General features: G+C 39.3%; 1 protein-coding gene across 5 annotated transcripts in view; it reads right to left on the reverse strand.

The window, feature by feature from the left end:
* Positions 1-18367, reverse strand: part of Synd (protein kinase C and casein kinase substrate in neurons protein Synd) — a 108137-nt gene that overhangs the window by 5461 nt on the left and 84309 nt on the right. For 4 of the 5 annotated variants that reach the window (XM_074098706.1, XM_074098707.1, XM_074098704.1 and 1 more), the window contains 3 exons: positions 7511-7737; positions 6216-6336; positions 905-1003 (listed from right to left, as the gene is read on the reverse strand). In XM_074098706.1, coding sequence (XP_073954807.1) covers positions 905-1003; positions 6216-6336; positions 7511-7737 — 447 coding nt within the window. The remainder of the gene's footprint in view (positions 1-904; positions 1004-6215; positions 6337-7510; positions 7738-18367) is intronic. The other variant, XM_074098705.1, reaches the window with a different exon arrangement.

Raw genomic sequence — 18367 nt, forward strand, 5'->3', positions numbered from 1 at the left:
TGTTTTTCTATTTGTTCCCTCATCACCGAGCAAAATCAGGATATTAATTACGTTATTTGTTTCGGCTAACATAATAAACATCACAATCGCAATGGAACATTAACGTCAAATTTTAACAAAATAATTTTTTTATACATAAAATAAACGAGGCTACCTCATCCTTCGTAAGGTTTACGAAGGATGGGGAAGGTCATCCTTCGTAGGGTAGGGTTGGTTTAGGTAAGGCTTGAAGTGACAACTTTATATGAAAAAAAAACCTTTCTCCACTGTTCAGTGGCAAGCTACAGAGTATTGTCGAGAGTTGTAGGCAGTGACGGCGCTAGGACAAACATAGACGCCGGCGACATCAGTCCAAGGCCACTTCTGATGACTTGATTTTTGGATACTGATGATATCCGTCAGATACGCCTTTGGTCAGATGCGGTTGAGGTCAGATTCGCTATCGTCAGTCACATTAACCAGTTTAGCTAATCGTCAGATTTATTTACCAGATGTGTTATCCGTAATACTCGTTTACTGACAGATTTCAATTTCCATCAAATCCTTTATTCATTTTGTCGCTTCTACATAAAGTTTGTTATTGCTTAAAAAGGAAAAAATCGGATAATTAACTGGTAGGTCAAACGCATCTGGTAAAAACAATCTGAGATAGTTAATCTCGTTAGTAAAATAACTGACGCTTTCTATTTGTGAGATCCTGTAATTGGCTTCTATGTTATTACATGTTTTTAACCTACTCTGTAATCTGTTAGTTGTTGATTCTCTGAAAATAAATAAATAAATTAGCGACGTTCAAAACTGCATCTGACCAAATGCTAATGTGACGGATGTCGTGTTGTCAGTTTTTTTCGGCCAGTGATGGTCGCCGACATCGTTGCCTGGCGCCGCAGCTGGTGGCACGTACGTCCTCGGCGACGGGGCGCTGGTTCAGCAGCAGGATGGGCGCGGTGGGCAGACTCTCCTTCTTGCCCTTCGCGATCTCGCGGAACTCCTCCGTGTACTCCTGCGCAACAGCCGCGGTGACTACGCGCAGGGGGGGACCCGCGAGGGGGGCACGTCACGCGCACTTACGAGTACTTACACCGTTAATGTTACCGATGTCATGAGTGATATTTAAAAGTTCGCGAAATGATCCTTTTTATGATCAGATCATCACAAAAAGGGTTCGGCCAAAATAAAATAGACGACAGTCGAAGAATAAATCATCTGATCGGTGTATTACCTATGACTTGATCACGTAACAATTTGACCCACATCATGATTCATGGTCATCAGTCCACCCAAAACCATGAAAATACCGTCTAAAATCATGACTGTGATATAAGACGCACTAATGTCCGCTCAATATTTGACGTGAACGATTGTAAAAATAGACATGCCCCCTGTATAGTATTTGGGTCCGCCCCTGACATAGACCATGGGAAAAACAAGACACCTCTATCACCCGTTATATTAACTTTTTCATTGGGGTTAAAAAGGGTCGGTGTTTGTCCCATGGTCTTAAATTACGAAGGCGAAATAAAAGGAAAAAATAACCAAACAAAATAATTAATACAACAGTAACACGTAACTCGAAGCGTGTTAAACAAGCAACTGCTTGGAAAGTTCGCTGAAACACATGCAGGTTAACGTTCATTAGAGCTACAATGTTATACGGTCTTGTCTCAGAGTTATTACAGTTCGAATAATCACGATGAAACAAAACCATAGAATACTGCTTAATTTTCTTAGGAGACTTCTCCGGCCGGAGAACAGTAGTATAACAAAAAAAAACAGTGATACTTGCACAAAAAACAGATTTTTACATCTGCAGTGCGGTGCTTATGTATTTAGTGTCATATTTATTTAATTCAGCCCATTAATTTTTAATAAATTTTTAGCCCAGCCAATGTCCTATTGAAGTGCGAATTTCATGGTTGTGCTCATTTATGAGATGAGATCAGTCAATTTGTTTGTTTTTATCCTCTTCACAAGTCTAAACATGTTTTACAATTAAGTAAAGTGGTATCATTTAGTTCTTTTCTCGGGTGTTTTCACATCGTGTAATTCAGTATTAGTGGCGAAATCGTTCAATCCTATCTATGCCACTTGGTATGTGGGTTCGTTTATTTGTAAGCCTGCTTGCGTGTCCCGTCTACCACAACGGTGAGGATGAGTGAGCGTGCGGTGACTCTCTAACGGTCGTCTTGCAACCATCACGGTGTGTCGTCTTGTTACCAAAACCATTTGAAAACTGATTTTGTGCATTTATCGGCTAGGCGGCACTGATGGAGACAGTACTAACATTGTAAACGTCCGATCGCCTATAACAATAGCTTGCCATTCGTGCACCTTGTCTCGCTGCGATAAGGTTCACAAATGGTTAGCTAATCGTCGGCAATAGGCTAGTGTTGTAAAGAAACCTAATTAGTCCTTCAGTTAGTTTACCACAAAATATTGGACAAGTATATTTTCTTTAGTAAGTTAAACAAAAAAAAAATTAAGAGCCACTTAAAGTTCCGCGTAAAGTCACATCGGGCTACACTTTTTAGCACGGTGTGTCGTCACGGATCCCACTTTCTATAACTTTGACGCGCTTAATCTAAATGTCCAATTTTTTCTTATAATTTAACTGAAGGATTTTTTCTAAATAGTTTTTTTTTTACCCACCAAACTACCCAATTCTATCTTCACCGTGAACCAATATTTCCAAGATGCAACTCTTACCCCCTGTTTACCACCATTGATTAAATTTATTTGACGGATATGTGATGTGATGACGTCTCTGTTTGTTTTGTTCGAATAGACGGAGATCCATCACATTTTTCCGTCACATAAAATTAATCAATGGGTGGTGAAACAGCCCCTTAATATTCAATTAAATTATTTAAATTTGTAAATTATTTTTATTATTATGAATAATTTTAAATTCAATTAATATTAGCTTAGAATTTTAATGTGTGCAGTGACAGGGTGACATATAAACAATTTAACACAAAACAACGAATAAATAAAATTAAAAAGTGTAAAATGAAGTTTTCATTTACTTTGAAATAAATAAATAATCAATCAACTGACTTAATATCACGTTCACTATCGCCATACAAAATCTAAAGAGATAGATAGAAATTAATTTAGTGGTGGTATCAAAAATCCTATATTTATTGCAAATACAAATACAAATAACTTTATTTCGCTTGAAATATGGAGCTTGGCTAAGTTATGTAACGAAATCAATCCCCTGTTACCAAATTGCGAACCAAAATGTATTTGGTTGGTGCTACATTTTGAAACTTGCCTCTCCAAGTAAGTAGGTAGTGACTGAGTGCTTAGTGTCTGACACTTCCTCTTTCCGAGGGGTTTCGATGCTCTCATATATGCAGGGGCTTTGTTGTCTAGCACGCTTGTAATCACAATCATTTTCACCAGTTCTTTCTGTCACACGATATATATATAAGACGAGGGTAGAAAGAGATGGTAAATGCGATTGCGAGCGTCAGCGCGTTAGACAACACGGCCACAGGAGTGAAGACGTCGGTAGACAACTGTAACTTGACTTTATTTAATTTTAGACAAATAAAAAAAAATCTTGAATTTATATCTTAAAAAACTAATCTTATTTAGTGCCAGCAGACACGTTTGCTGTCTGAACGTTAATGCTTACAGCACGAAGTCATTAATGATGCATCTACAAATACGTGTACAGATAATGCGGGCTGTATGTAGGTGTACGAGCGGGCTGTTTTACACGTTTGTTTACGGATTTTCTATTTTATTCTATCAGCCTTTTTAACATGGGATTTGATTAAGGGCAGTTAAGGGTCTATAGTTGTTCCCATGTAACATCAGACCCCATAGGTGAAAAAAGAACATAATTGATAAGAAGAATTATTGCTCAGGAAATTTGGTAAAAAGTCGTATTTTTAACTTTTAACTTTACAACCATTATAGTAATCTCATGTACGAATCTGTTAATGTGTCCAGTGTTGAGACGTAGGTTAAACAGTTGAACACCTGTGAGGCACGAGTATATCGACAACGACGTGTAAATCTATGCGTCCCTCAAATGCCAAGTCTACAGCGGTCCACCGATATCAGCATCCCATCCGAACCAGACTATCAAGTTACTCATAACCTATAAAACCAGCTAGTCCAATCTCCAAGTGTACCCGCCTAGCCCGCCTACACCGTGACAGCGTACCATGGGGTTGGCATAGCACCCGCTGCCGTAGCGCGGGGGCGGGGCGGGCGCGCCGCGCTCCTCGCCGCCGAGGCAGCGCGGCAGCCCGAGCCGCAGGCGAGCCGCCGCGCGCCACAGCCGCCCGGGGGCGCCCGTCGCGGCGCGCGTCAAACCGGGCGCGTCTTCAACGACGCGCGTCAGCAGCGCCGACGCCGCCGCCGGTAGGTACGTGAAACGAGGCGTGGCTGACGGTTCGTCCTACCAAACTCGCCAGTTCAATACTAAGAATTCTCAGCTCTGCTGCCGAGTTATCGCACTGGATTTTTTATAAAAACCTGACCAGCGATGGTCTATCTCACCAGAAAGTACAGATGCGGCTGAAGATGTAGCTCGCTGCTTCAGTAACAGCCTATTCGCTCTAGCGTCGAATAGCTCTAAATTGTACAGTCAACTACAGAAAGATCGATACTGCAAAGATACAAAAATATGTATAAACGACTTTCTTAGCTTATTATTAAAGCATTAATATTTTCGCAACTTTGGCCGTATCGTTATATTTGTAGTTGACTGTATTTAGCCGGAAAAACAGACAACAAAAGCGAATTCCTTTTCAAGTCGTGTTATAAAAGATAACAGATATGTTGTTCATCATTGTTTACCTTCGCAAAGTAACGCCTGAATGTATTGTATATTGACACCCGTTACACGTCTCAGGTTTTACTATGAACTCAATATTGTGTACTATTATCATCATGTCATTCTCATCTCATTATTAGAGTGTGAGTAGAGACTTGGCGGCGCATTACCACACATTTAGAGTATCTGTCGCTGCCTTTAATTCCAAATGCAGTAAGCCATCATTATTTAATGTTAGAATTCGTCCTAGGCTGTTATTACAATCAAATTAATCACATCTACATTTCACAACCTTCGCTTTTAGTATCTACTAACGACCCCTTTCAGGACTACAATATCCAATTAAATTGGCCAGTTTTGCATGAATTAGCCCTCAGAGTCGCGGGACCGCAAACTTAGAGGCTAAACCGATTTAGTTCTGAATACATCTCACCCACTGAATATTCAAATGCCAAAATGATACCAACTCATCCACATACAAGAACAGTGTTACTTTTTTTATCTCTGGCTAATTATGGAGATAAAAAGAGCTATTATAGTTAAAGTCATTCACGATGACGCGTGCCGTGGTTCTTATTACAATGTCATTAATGTCTAATTTTGACAAAATCACGCGTCTTCGTGGATGGCACTAGGTATACCATGAGATAAAGAGCAACTAGGAATGCGAGGGCCATTGTTTGCGCGCTTACTTCGTAAAATATACACTGTCAATATTGGCTAGCTTACACACGACATTGGAAGGATATTAACTAACTACACACAAGCATGTTAGAACTACATGAGGGAAAATTAAAAAAAAAGTTCATAAGTACGTAGTGTCATGCCTGGTAAGAGCTACGAAGCCTACGTTCAGGAACGACTAGATTTCAACGTAAAGCATTCGGTTAATACGATGCATACAGGTATAATTGCATAGATACGCGTTGCGTTTAGGGGGTACCGTGGGTGCCACTAATTTTCATGAATCTACAATTATTACGAAGAAGATGTTGTTTTTGACATAATTTTGAGCCATAACGAGGAATGACTTACATAAATTTATGATAGATATTGTGAAGTAACTCCTCAACTACATCTATTAAGTTTAAAAAGCCAACAATTTGGACTCCTGAAGGTGCAATACAGACTGGTGTATCATGCCTTCATAGAACGTTCGTACCATTTTTATTCATCAGACTGAGAGCTTGTTAGGAAGTGTGAAACTAGTCAAAGACGATATTCTTCTTCGTAAAATTCGAGTAAAGGCGTACAACATGAACGGTAACCGCGGCAAGAGGCGCGGGAACAGAGCAGTGACACTTGACAATCTACAACGTGGGGCCTCCCCGCACCTCCCCATAATCGCTTCCCCTTTATTTTGTACGCCCAAATCAATGGCACCAACAGTGTGGCTCGTCTGCCTGGTCGGTGGTCGTACCTCGAACTGTGGCCACGCCATGGCCATGTTAACGCCGTGATTGTTCGCCCACCACTTGAGGTCCTTCTGATGGTCGGCGTTGTTTATCGTGTGGTTGAACTCTTCGTAGATTTGCGGTAGCCTGGAAACATTCAGATGGGTAATGTAGAAAGTCTATGCGTTTCCACCGTCATATCGACCGCTTACTATCTCAACCTCGTATCTGCACGAATTTTATAGAGCAAATCAACACTATCATACTTAACATAAAGATGATTCTAAAGCAATTAAATGACCTTCACATTTCAACTAGCACAACTATTCTGCCCTCATAAGGCAATTGGCAGTATCTCAAGAAAAAATACTTTGAGTTATTTATACCATCACGTAGCCTGAAAGATTCTCTATCAGATGAAGTAAGCAAATTGGCTTTATCTTGTCTACAACATGATCAAAAACCCCTAACAACAATAAAACCTCCTTAAGGCGATGCGAAATCAATTTACACATTTTCTCTGTTTACTCGAAATGTCTAAAAATGAGACACTGCCAATTGCGTTATGAGTATTATACTTGTACATTAACAAAGTTTCTTTTAAAATCGCCAGAAACGCAAAGCTATCAAAAACGATCCACTAAATCTCTGTAAATTAGCTTGCGCTGGCAGCTTCGTCCCCATTATAGAACTAGGCCCACCTCGTGAACATTTCAAAAAGTCCATCTCTGTTCTTTGTCTACAATGCAAAATTTCAGCTTTTTAAGTCCGTTATTTAGTCGATGAGTCGGTTATTCAGTCAAAACTTTTACTTTTATAGATTAGCTGTTGTTCGTAATGTCAACTGTGTCGCGCGGGAACTTTGCACTTCATTGGCAAACTAGCAAGGATAGTGTAGGTTTCTACCGGGTGGGCCCTGTAACAGGAGCAAAAAATTAAAACACAGGTTCTGCTACTCAAATTGAACTACTTTAGTTTTGCAACTTTCAAAAATTAAGTAATTTTATCATTATGTTTATTCCAAACAAATTAAATGGTATTTTCAATGTACGGCATCCAATAGCATAAATGACATCGCCTGTCACGTAACAAAATGACGGATTTCGCAATACATTGCTTGTCCAATTAAACTTTAAACTATAATAAAAATCATAATACAAGTTATTTTCAAAAGTTGTAGAACTAAATTAGCTCAAGGTTAAGAGTGGAAGCTGTGCTTTAATTTTTTGCTCCTGTTACAGGGCCGACCTTGTATTACTGAAATATTTTTTTTCACAAGTATAGTTAGAAGCTTGATTTAACAGTAAGACCGTGCACTCACGTAGGATCCTGACTGATATTGAGGCACTTGTGGAAGCTAAAGAGTAGGTCCTTGAAGAAGGTGAGCCGCTGCGCCTCCATCTGCTGGCAGCGCTCGAACACCCCGCTCATGTCCTCGATGTAGCGAGGATTATACGCGGTGATCTCCGCCAGCGCCGCTTGGTACTTCTCCCGGGACTTGGAAACCTCTTCGCGGCACTTCGCTACGCGTTCTGCCATTTTTTTAACCTGGAATAGGGAAGACTCTTTATTGTACACCACAAATAGTAAGCGATACAGAAAACAGGTACACAAAAAGAAAATTATAAGGTACCTAAACAATAGGCGGTCTTATCGCTTAAGAGCGATCTATTTCAGGCTGTCACAGATTAACAAATATTTGATTTCGTGTTATAATTAACTACAGCTCGAAGTACCTCCTCACACATCCTGTTGAGGTTCTACTCTGTCGTCAGATTTATACGCCCCGTGGAAACCTCTTCGCGGCACTTCGCTACGCGTTCTGCCATTTTTTTAACCTGGAATAGGGAAGACTCTTTATTGTACACCACAAATAGTAAGCGATACAGAAAACAGGTACACAAAAAGAAAATTATAAGGTACCTAAACAATAGGCGGTCTTATCGCTTAAGAGCGATCTATTTCAGGCAGGTGTCACAGATTAACACCCTCTCTACCTCCTCGGTCTTTTTCGATTTGATTTCGTGTTATAATTAACTAATTAGAAGTTCGTGTATTACGGGGACGCACCATCATATGTAAGAGTAATAAACTGATTTAACTAGAATTAGAGAAGTAATGCTATAAAGTATTTTTTAAAAAAGACTATTAGAACCAAGTAGCAAAGTCTACGAAAGATGCGCAACGATTTTTATTCTTGAAATCGGTTCAGGAAGAACTGTTCACTATTTCTATTCTTACTTTACGTTGCGCTGTGCCTAGTGAGAACGCAGACAAAAATAGTTTTCCACACAGTTAAACATATAATTTATAGCTTTTACAGCATCTACTAAGTGAAATAAATTGAACATTACACAACTAGCAACCTTAGCGAGTCGAACACGAGTCGAAACGAGGAAGGATACGGATCAATCAGAAAAATGACGACGTATATACATACATCAATGAACACGTCACTGTGTCAGTATCTAACGGTCGTTTTACGATAAAGTAACTTGTATTTCTAATGCACCAAATAAAATATATAGCCAGATATGGCACAATGACCTAATAAAATTCAAGCTGGACTTCATCCAATTTAACAGTAGTATTATCGATTTACCAACTGCAACTGAAATGAGGAACAGGAAATAACGTCTTGACGAATCCGATACGATTCCCAGTCCCAGATCTCTTGGACAAAGGTGATTTTTTACTTGCGGTTTTGTTTTGTCTTACAAAGGCACTAGAAAGACCAGACAGTTTAGTGGTCAATAACCGTGACTATGACGCCGTTCAAATGGGCTCTTTACGGTGAAGGAAAACATTGTTGCGAAGAATCAGCGAAGAAATTCAATAATGTGTGTGTGTGTGTTTGTGTGAAATTCCCAATCCGGAGTGGGCCTGCGTGGAAACTATGGCCCGCCCGCTTGGGCCATAGTTTCCTCTCATTCTGACAGGAGGCCTGTGGCCTGCAGTGGGACGTTTATAGGCCGACATAATGATGGTGAAGATAAAGGTTTCAGGCGTGATTCCCGGTAGGAGCAAGCGTTTGAATGATGAATACAGTCTGTACCGAGTCATGGATATTATTTAAATCTAAGTGACTGTCCGTTTTGTAGTAGGTAACCACAGTTTAAGCTTTGCTGGGTTAGGGACTATTTAGGTCAATTGGTGTAAATTGTCTTACGGTCATTATTATATCCTCAACTTGAGCTATATTGCAACGGAATCAGGAGCTGACTAATGAATAGGGAAGTAAGGTAAAGCGTGAAATCCGGAGGCGACTGTGGCATCCTGCTGCTATCGGTCGCTCGCCAGCGCCTACTGTACTTTATGCCCACGACTTCAAGGTTGGAAACTTCGCGGCGAAGTGTACGGTGGAGCCAGACACTCCGTCTGCCACCCTTCACTGAACGCTAATTATATTTGCATTGCGCAAATAATTAACATGAAATGAGGTTCAGGTTTTAATCATAGGGTTGTTGATGGGTATCAATGGCGTGATATTAAAAATATTTTAGCATCATTAATCTATCACTTAGGTTAAGCTGTCTGTAACGACTCGACAATGTTTATTAACATAAGCATTATTAACAATGTTTCGAACACATTCATGACGTAAAAGGCGCAAAATGTAGCAAAACTACTCCCTTAACCGGTGCTTTAGTGTCCTTGACGAAATGGAAGGTTAACATCAAGTAATTAAGTCATAAAACGACTTATTTATTACAAAATTATTTTTTTCAGATTATCTTAAATTTTATTATATAACACACCAAGACTGGTATTTAAAATTACTATGAAACAACACAGACCATTCTAACGATAGAATTACAATAATTATACAGCATGAAGTGTTATGCTAGGTAAAACTAAATTTCTAGCTAATAAAGCTGGGGAAAACACGCGGTTTGCCACAAAACGATCACAGGGTCCACAATTCACGTGCACAGGGTGACGTCACAAATACGCTTACCACCATCAGCCTCTGTCGGAGGCGGGAACAAGAACATTATAACATTAGCATAAGATAAAAGAGTTACATTATGATCACTGACATTAGAAAGGACAGTTTGCGGTTCGTATAAATATAGATATTATGCGTAAAAATTGTACATAACATATCATTGTACATGTCGTCTGTTTAACTTCCAAGTTTTAGCCATTGCCTTGTCTTTTCACATTCATTCTGGATCCGGTTTTCCCGCTATTATGCAAATAAGCAGTTAATCTGACATTAGTATTCAACTGCCATCGTAATTTTAAACTTGACAATAACATTCTCGAGTCTCAAACAACATCATCAACATATCACTTTTGTTCAAAACCAAGTATCATATCATCTACGTACAATTTAGTCTGTACCTTACAAAGTGTACCTACTCGTAGCTTTACGTATTATGTGGAGTACAGGCGACTGTCCCTTTATGCGCACCCTGCCTGTCAGCCGGCCTGAAGCGTCATCCATCACATTGCGCCGACTCAGCACAGCTAGGGTTGCCATGGTGGTAATTATTTTTTTCATCTTATTGGATTTTAGTCGAAATAGCTGTTAGTTTTCATAAGTAAAGATGTCACATCTAGTTTTTATCATCATAACTACTAAACTGTGCCCAGCTTTCGATACATATAGTACCTAATACATTCCGTCCGTACCTTTAATTTACCTATTTATATAAAACACTGTGGAAAATTATCACATCACTAATTTCTGTTTACATATTAATTAACGTTTGTACTCGTAAGTCTGGCTAAGAAATAACAGAACGCTGAATTATTTTAGATCACATCATACACACCCCAACAACACTTTAATATTTTTATTTCATCTTTTTTTTAACCCCCGACGCAAAAGGAGGGGTAATATATCGAAAATAGTAGCAGTCTCCTGACTGAACTTCGTGACTGATCAATAATTGGTTTAAGGTGATAGATATTGGTGAATTTATAACGCCGTGCCCTAGGTAAAGTGTATCGACACGCAAAACTCCCATTCAACTTGAGCACGTTTGCCACTTCGCACAGCCAGTCCAGCTGATTCCTTATCGAAGCCACACCTTACAGATAATGAGATGTTCAGAGCGATTTATTGTTAATAACCTACTAAACAATATTAAAAAGGAATGTTGCAATGGATTTTTTCAGGTGTCATCTTGATGCACTTATTAAAATCATAGTATTGTCAAACTTCACATATTTGACTTTTTTCCTAACAGAGTCAGAAAGGCAAGAAAAAAACCCGTTTCCGTAAATTTCGCTTGTATAGTTTTCAAATTCATGCCGAAATTCGGAAAGCTAAAGGACTAAAAGAAGTGAATAGTTAGGCCATGAACCGCTCTAGTGGAAACAGTTGAGCGGAGCGAGGATGTGTAAATGAAGTGTTTCTATTGGTTAATGAGGAATACATTCCTCGCAACGCATCCCCGGACATCGCTGGTCAGCTTTACTAAAGCTGAAGATGAAGCGTGATTGGACGCTTTGCAAAGCAACCAATCGCAGCCTCTAATCCGCAGCTACCTATTGTCCCGCAGCCCTGGTGCGATCCACTTAATTTCGAGTGATTTCTGCCGAGAATCAATCAGCAACAAAGCAAAGCCAGGCTTCGACAACAACTAGCACATTTATAACAGTTTATTGGGTGGGAAGCGTGTGAAAATACGTAGTTTTGAAAGAATAATTGACAGAACATATAGCGGTCATTTAACGTAACATAAATTATTCGGGGAAATATTGATTAGGCCAACTGTTTTGATCCTGCAATCTGCAGATTGGTTTAGGTTAGGTTTGTAAATAAAAACAGTATGCAACGTTGCTAGTTTGCCGTTCAAATTATGTAGGTATCTCTTTCATGTAAATAGCAGCAAAGAGAAGTTTTTTTTTTGATAGAGCAGCTACCTTTTTCCTTTATTCTAATCATGGTCTTTGTTTTTAAACTGAGTCTTAAATTGGGACACTTTCATAACCTTTAATCGGTAATGTACATGTCAGACACTCAGAGTCTACGGCTCTGGATCCTGAGCTAGGAGTCCCTGTGTTACAGGATCCAGTATACTCAGTTCTTTTCATATATGTAGAGAGAGAAGCAAATGGACTCAATTCTTTAAATGGATTATTATTATCGTGATATTTATTAATAAATTCCTTCTCATTCATATCTGACGTCATGATACGAGTGTTGACAAAGGGGTTAGGGTTATGCAAGCAAACTGCGCAGCGGCTGCCGACAGGTGTCGGGCGTTCAATTTCCTATTTCCCGTCGCTGGTACTTCTAGGTCAATGTGAGCTATTTCTAGTATAATTTCTCTTAAATCTTTGGGAAAACCTAACACAATCACTTATATTTATATCTTAGGTTAATATATGTTGGTTTTCATGCTTTTGGCTCACCAGTGACTTTAGAGTTTGACATGGCTGGTATAGACAGTTAGTCATCTGTATTTTAGCGTTGTATTCCTTGATTCCCGCCGATTAAACAAAGGGGGGAGCCCAAAGAACATACTGATCCTCCTTTGGCTCATTACAAGTTCTTTCACTTTTCGTGCTATCTTTGTTGCCATGTTCAACAGAGATACTTGTATTGTATTATCTGTCATCGCAAGAGCATCAAAAGTAACAAATATCCTCAAGATTCCTGGCCGCGGCTGAGAATTGACAACGTCGTTGACATCGACCCGCATTCTATTTTAGCGTGGAGTGAAAAAGAACGGCCTTGGGAATGATACTTGTTATATTCTGGTCTGTTTATTCGCGCGGTGTCACTGAATCACTCCGTTAACTGGAACAGAGTATTAAAAGTTGTTCGGTCATTTCCACTTAAATTGAATAGTGTTTTGGAGAGCGACTTTAAAGAATGTTTAAATTTAATCATGACGAATTAATGTTGCATGCTAAAACTACTTAGCAAAAAATGATGTTCAATTTTCAAAATGTAATACCTTACTGTACCATTTTTTATGCAAATAAAGATGATTATGAGTCAACAAACTTGGATGAGCGGTCGAGGTAAACAAAATGTCTAACACATCCAGTAATAATAATCCATAATTAGTCGTGTCGTGTGTAGATGATAAGCTGTAAAACCACTTATCCTATTTTGTTGCCGAATGTTGTAATCAAAAAATATATAGTTGCAGTTGTCAAACATGATAAAATATATAATTCAAGCTGGAGGACTTTGTTGTCATTAAAACCCATTGTTGTTTTTTGTTTCGGTTCATAAACCGCACCGGTGTCGATATAAAAATCCTTTAGCGATTTGTCGATGTGACTCCTACAGACCACTCTTATAAACCTTTCAAAGACCCTCAATGCAAAGTACGAGTAGATCTACAAAAGCATTGATTTCCTAGTCTTGATAAATGCAAAGTACGTAGAGCTGCCCGCTGCGCTGTGAGTTGAGACGGTTTTGGCGTATAATTCGTGCCGGATAGTGCCGGGCCGTGTTTATCTGCCCTTGGAGCGACTAATGAGTCGATTTATCGCGCGGGACAAGCCGGCCGGATTACCGGGAGATCGGCGACCGCGGTCGGGTAGGTAAACAGATTATGCTAGAGCTTTGGTGGTAGTGCGTATAACAGGGAAGCTTAGGGCATAATGACTGTTTCATTTCAGAATTAGTTAACTCCGAAAGTTTTATATATGAATAATTAGAAGTAGCTAATGTTACTGTGCGTTTTTGACAGTCAGATAAAGCTGTGTGAAACTAACAAAAACAGACATCGATATTTTAGCAGATAGAACGATCGTGACAAAATGGTAGCAATTATGCTCGGAAATATCATAATTTAAAAGTACTTGACAGATAGATAGATTAAAACAATCTTACGGATGTCATTAAAATCAACAATTACTTTCTTATCATCAAAGAATGTGCGATTGAAGCAATAAAAGTGTATGCGTCTACATAGGTGTCAGATCGTATTCTTGTCATAATCGTATAAAGTCTAAAAGGTACCTTTAAACGAGCAATTTTTCAAGTTCATTTATTTATTTCAGTATTCGGAGGATCACGGAAACGGCTCTAACGATTTCTGTGAAAATTTCTATGTGGGACATTGCGGGGCGAACAATCAATCTAGCTTGGTTTACTCAAAACGCAGTTACGTCAATAGCATTCAGTGTCACTAGGAACGTATCACACGCTCGTTATTACGCGCACACTGAAAAGAAAACCTTGATCTAAATAATCACATCAACCAAAATTATGATAGCATCTCAAGTGGAACGTAACCGTTTCGCGATACCAAATCAACGCGGCAACGCATTATGGTAACTGTTATTGGCGGCGGGCAGATCGACAACGTCATCGGTCCACAATCAGCATTGCGGCGTACTTCATCTCCCATTGCCAGCAGAGATACTCGAAGATGACAGCACGTACTGATATCAAGTGGTTAGTGTCACGAAACTTATCGAGAAAGAAAATTTAAGTAAGACTATAGGTACTTTGGATGAGACTGGCACAGGACCGGGCAGAGTGGCGTGAAAATGAGGCCTTTACTCAGCAGTGGATGAATGTGGGTTGATTTGATTGATATAATAATAATAAAATTTATTTATTCAGATAACTAGGATCCATCAGTTGTTAGTATAAATATGTTAGGTACTTGGTATATAGGCAGGTACTTCAAGTCAAGAGAGGTCCTCAGGTCTTTTTTCAACTCTTTGGCGTTTGATACTATTAAGCTTCTTCTGTATTTATTCCAAAACGATATCACAAGTATAAGTCGCCTACGAGTAGCTTTGCCAGATGGACGATGCATTACTTTGAAACAGAAGTGTATTTAAAAATGTACTGAAACAAGTTGTTGGTGCAGTCCAGTAATCAAAAGGAAATTATAATGTTGACAATATATTTATATTTCTTAATTTTATTTATATGAGTATATTTGTGTATCATTCCGTGAGTCACAGACGGTTCTGACAGAATATCATAGAGCATAATGCTGAGTCAGCGGCCGTTTCACTTTTGCGGGGCACACAAAATCATATATTTTAATTTTTGTATTTCTTTTTCTTTTTTTTTTGGTTTATTTGTGTTTGCTGTTGTTGTTTTTTAGTTTTGTTGTATTTGTGTGTCTTTGTGAATGTGAATAAATGTCTTCTATTCTATTCTATAAAAAAACACGGCTTTGGGCCACAACAAGTAAATAAAAATAATGCGGCTATCTGCTGAAACTTTTGTTCGATTCGCATAACAGAAAGTTCAAAAGTTGAAAACCGCCCACAGACGATTGTTCCAGGAAAACTTTAAAGCGAACTGTATTCAGAAGAACTAGTGTCAAAGTAAAGTCGATTCGCTTGGCATGTTCTTAATCATATCGACGTCTTGGAAAGTTTTACTGCACCCCTAAAAGTGTAAAGAGTGTATAGATAAAGATATTCATCAACGTATTTATAATCAAGTCTCTGCACACCGAAGTCTCGGGGAGGTTGTCGGGCTTATTAGAAACAATAATGCCGGTGCTTGCCACTTTCGCACAACTTTGACCGCTCGCAATTTTATGCTGCTGAACAGGGTTTGCTGGGTCCAACAGTAGCCAAAAAGCATAGCCTGAATAAGCAATTAGCTCACAACATCAAGCAAGAAAGTGAAACTCGCACGCAAACTTCTGGGAAGGAACACCTAAAGCCCCACCCACAAATTAGGGTAGCCAGCAAGCGCCTCATTTTCTTCCTTGTCGCTCAGGCAGGGGGCTACTGTAATCTGATGAGCGGGCTTGGGCCGAAGTTCCCACGCGAGCCCAGTGCGGATTGGGAACTTAACTTCGTAGTATAGGCCCAGTACATCATTTCTATTATTATAAATTAGTAGAAAAAGCAAGTGAGAAACATGATACTTATGTTATTCTCTCTTGTCAATGCCGTATCAGATGGCATCGATTTTCGGCTGCGGTGATCGCGCGTCAACACGCGTCCAAACCGCAGCCGAGAGCTATCGCTAGAAAGCACGGGGAAGTGTGCTACGGGCACAATGCCATGGGAACAAGCAGGGGAAGAGGCAAGAAACGGAATGACATTCTTACGATTCCGTAAATATTTTCACTGCGGCGGTTTAGCGCAGTTCCGCGGATGGATTTATTGTTCTTAGATTGTTGCTTGTTGTGAATGTGAATGTCTCATTCATGGTGGTTGAAATTAACCTAATTTGAAATTCCTTAGAATATACACGCGTGAATAAAGTAAGAGCAAAAATAACACATTCGTTTTATTCGTTTTAAAATGTAAACATGGTTTTTTACTATGGAAACCCTTATTACCTTTAAATATTGTATATATTTAAGCCCAGGAAAGTAAAGTTGAAAATCGTATGGTTCCTACATATTTGTTTTATCTATTATTATTTTTCAGCGATATAAGTATATGTGTGGTTCATTCATTTAAGTTAAGGTACACAACAACATGATACGTGAACATTATGTGTGAGTGTGAATAATGTGAATTTAAAAGGTTAGAGTTTGATTGCATGTCTTGGCGAATCGCCGTGTTCAAAGGTTCAAACCTAACTATAGTATATGCTTTGTTTTGACATATTTATACAATTGTCTCACCAACATTGACAACGATTAGCTATCGTATTGTAAAGCATATCAGTGGGTGAGGGTTTCGATAACTCGCCTTATCGTATCGAGTACCTATTACCCTAGTTATTTATTAGCCAATTTGATAATAAGCTAAATGTAAATACCTAATTGATTTGTTTCAAAATAGCGACGAACTACACCAATCAGCAGACTAGTCTATGTATTTCTGAATTAACCTTTCATGTTAAGGACTGAAAATATCATAATTATGCTGTAAAGTTGCACACCTGCTAGTCGCATCATTTCGAAAAATCCAAACTGAGACATATGGATGCACAGAAAAACCAGAAAAAAGAGACCAGCACTGGGAATCGAACCCAGGTCCTCAGCAATCCGTGCTGCGTGTTATAACCCCTACACCACTGTTGGACAGGAATCTAAACCCTAATTTTTGCGTACATATCTCAGGTTGCTTATTTCTACTATGCTACTTAAGCAGCAACACTAGCGATATCTATGTTTCGTCGACAGACGTCACACTCTTTTGGAACTAACCGCTCGCCCAGACAAGAGATGTCGCTACTAAGCAATCAAATTATGATTGGTTTTTTTAAGTCTTTTTGTATTTATTATTTCAATTCCAAATTTGTTACTTCCCAAAATTAATATGTTCAATTTGTTACTGTTGTTTTGTTCGATTCCCAGCGCTGGTCTCTTTTTCTGGTTTTTCTGTGCATCCATGTCTCAGTTTGTATTTTCGATATGGTATCGTGGGATACCCGTAAAAGTAACAAATATGGAGTTGAAATAAAAAATACTAAAAGACTCCAAAAAACCAATCATAATTTGATTGCATAGTAGCGACATCTCTTGTCTGGGTGAGCTGTTAGTTAGATATCATACTTCCATCACGATGTTACGACACTTCAAAAAACTTAAACAATTTCACAAAATATCCCATCGCCATCGAGACCTTAACCCACTACCAACCACAGCGTGCGAACATTTTTTTCCGCTGAAAATCGAGAATAACTGTATTAACAATCACTAGTAAATATACAGCGTGTATACTATGTACGAGTATAAGACAGCTGAGTAGTCACAGGTGTCCCACATACGCGGTTATATAAGGTGCGCTTGCGCGGCATTCGCGGTCACATGCGATTGCGCGATTAATTAAGCCTTAATCTTTTTTTTTTTTATTCAACTGGATGGCAAACGAGCAAGTGGGTCTCCTGATGATAAGAGATCACCACCGCCCATAGACACCTGCAACACCAGGGGGATTGCAGATGCGTTGCCAACCTAGAGGCCTAAGATGGGATACCTCAAGTGCCAGTAATTTCACCGGCTGTCTTACTCTCCACGCCGAAACCTTGCACTGCTGTTTCACGGCAGGGTTAGCGAGCAAGATGGTGGTAGCAATCCGGGCGGACCTTGCACAAGGTCCTACCACCTGCAAAATTCTGTCGAAGTTTTTAATTTGGTACGTGATTTAAGTGGGTTTCTCTTTAGTATATAGTTTCAGGATATCCTAAGATCCCACTGTAAGATTCTTCACCTACTTATCTGTTATTTGACCGAAATGTGAATTAAACCGTGAATTGAAGCCGTGGTGGCCTAGTGGTTTGACCTATCGCCTCTCAAGCAGAGGGTCGTGGGTTCAAACCTGA

This window comes from Choristoneura fumiferana, chromosome 15, assembly GCF_025370935.1.
Source record: "Choristoneura fumiferana chromosome 15, NRCan_CFum_1, whole genome shotgun sequence".
NCBI lineage: Eukaryota > Metazoa > Arthropoda > Insecta > Lepidoptera > Tortricidae > Choristoneura > Choristoneura fumiferana.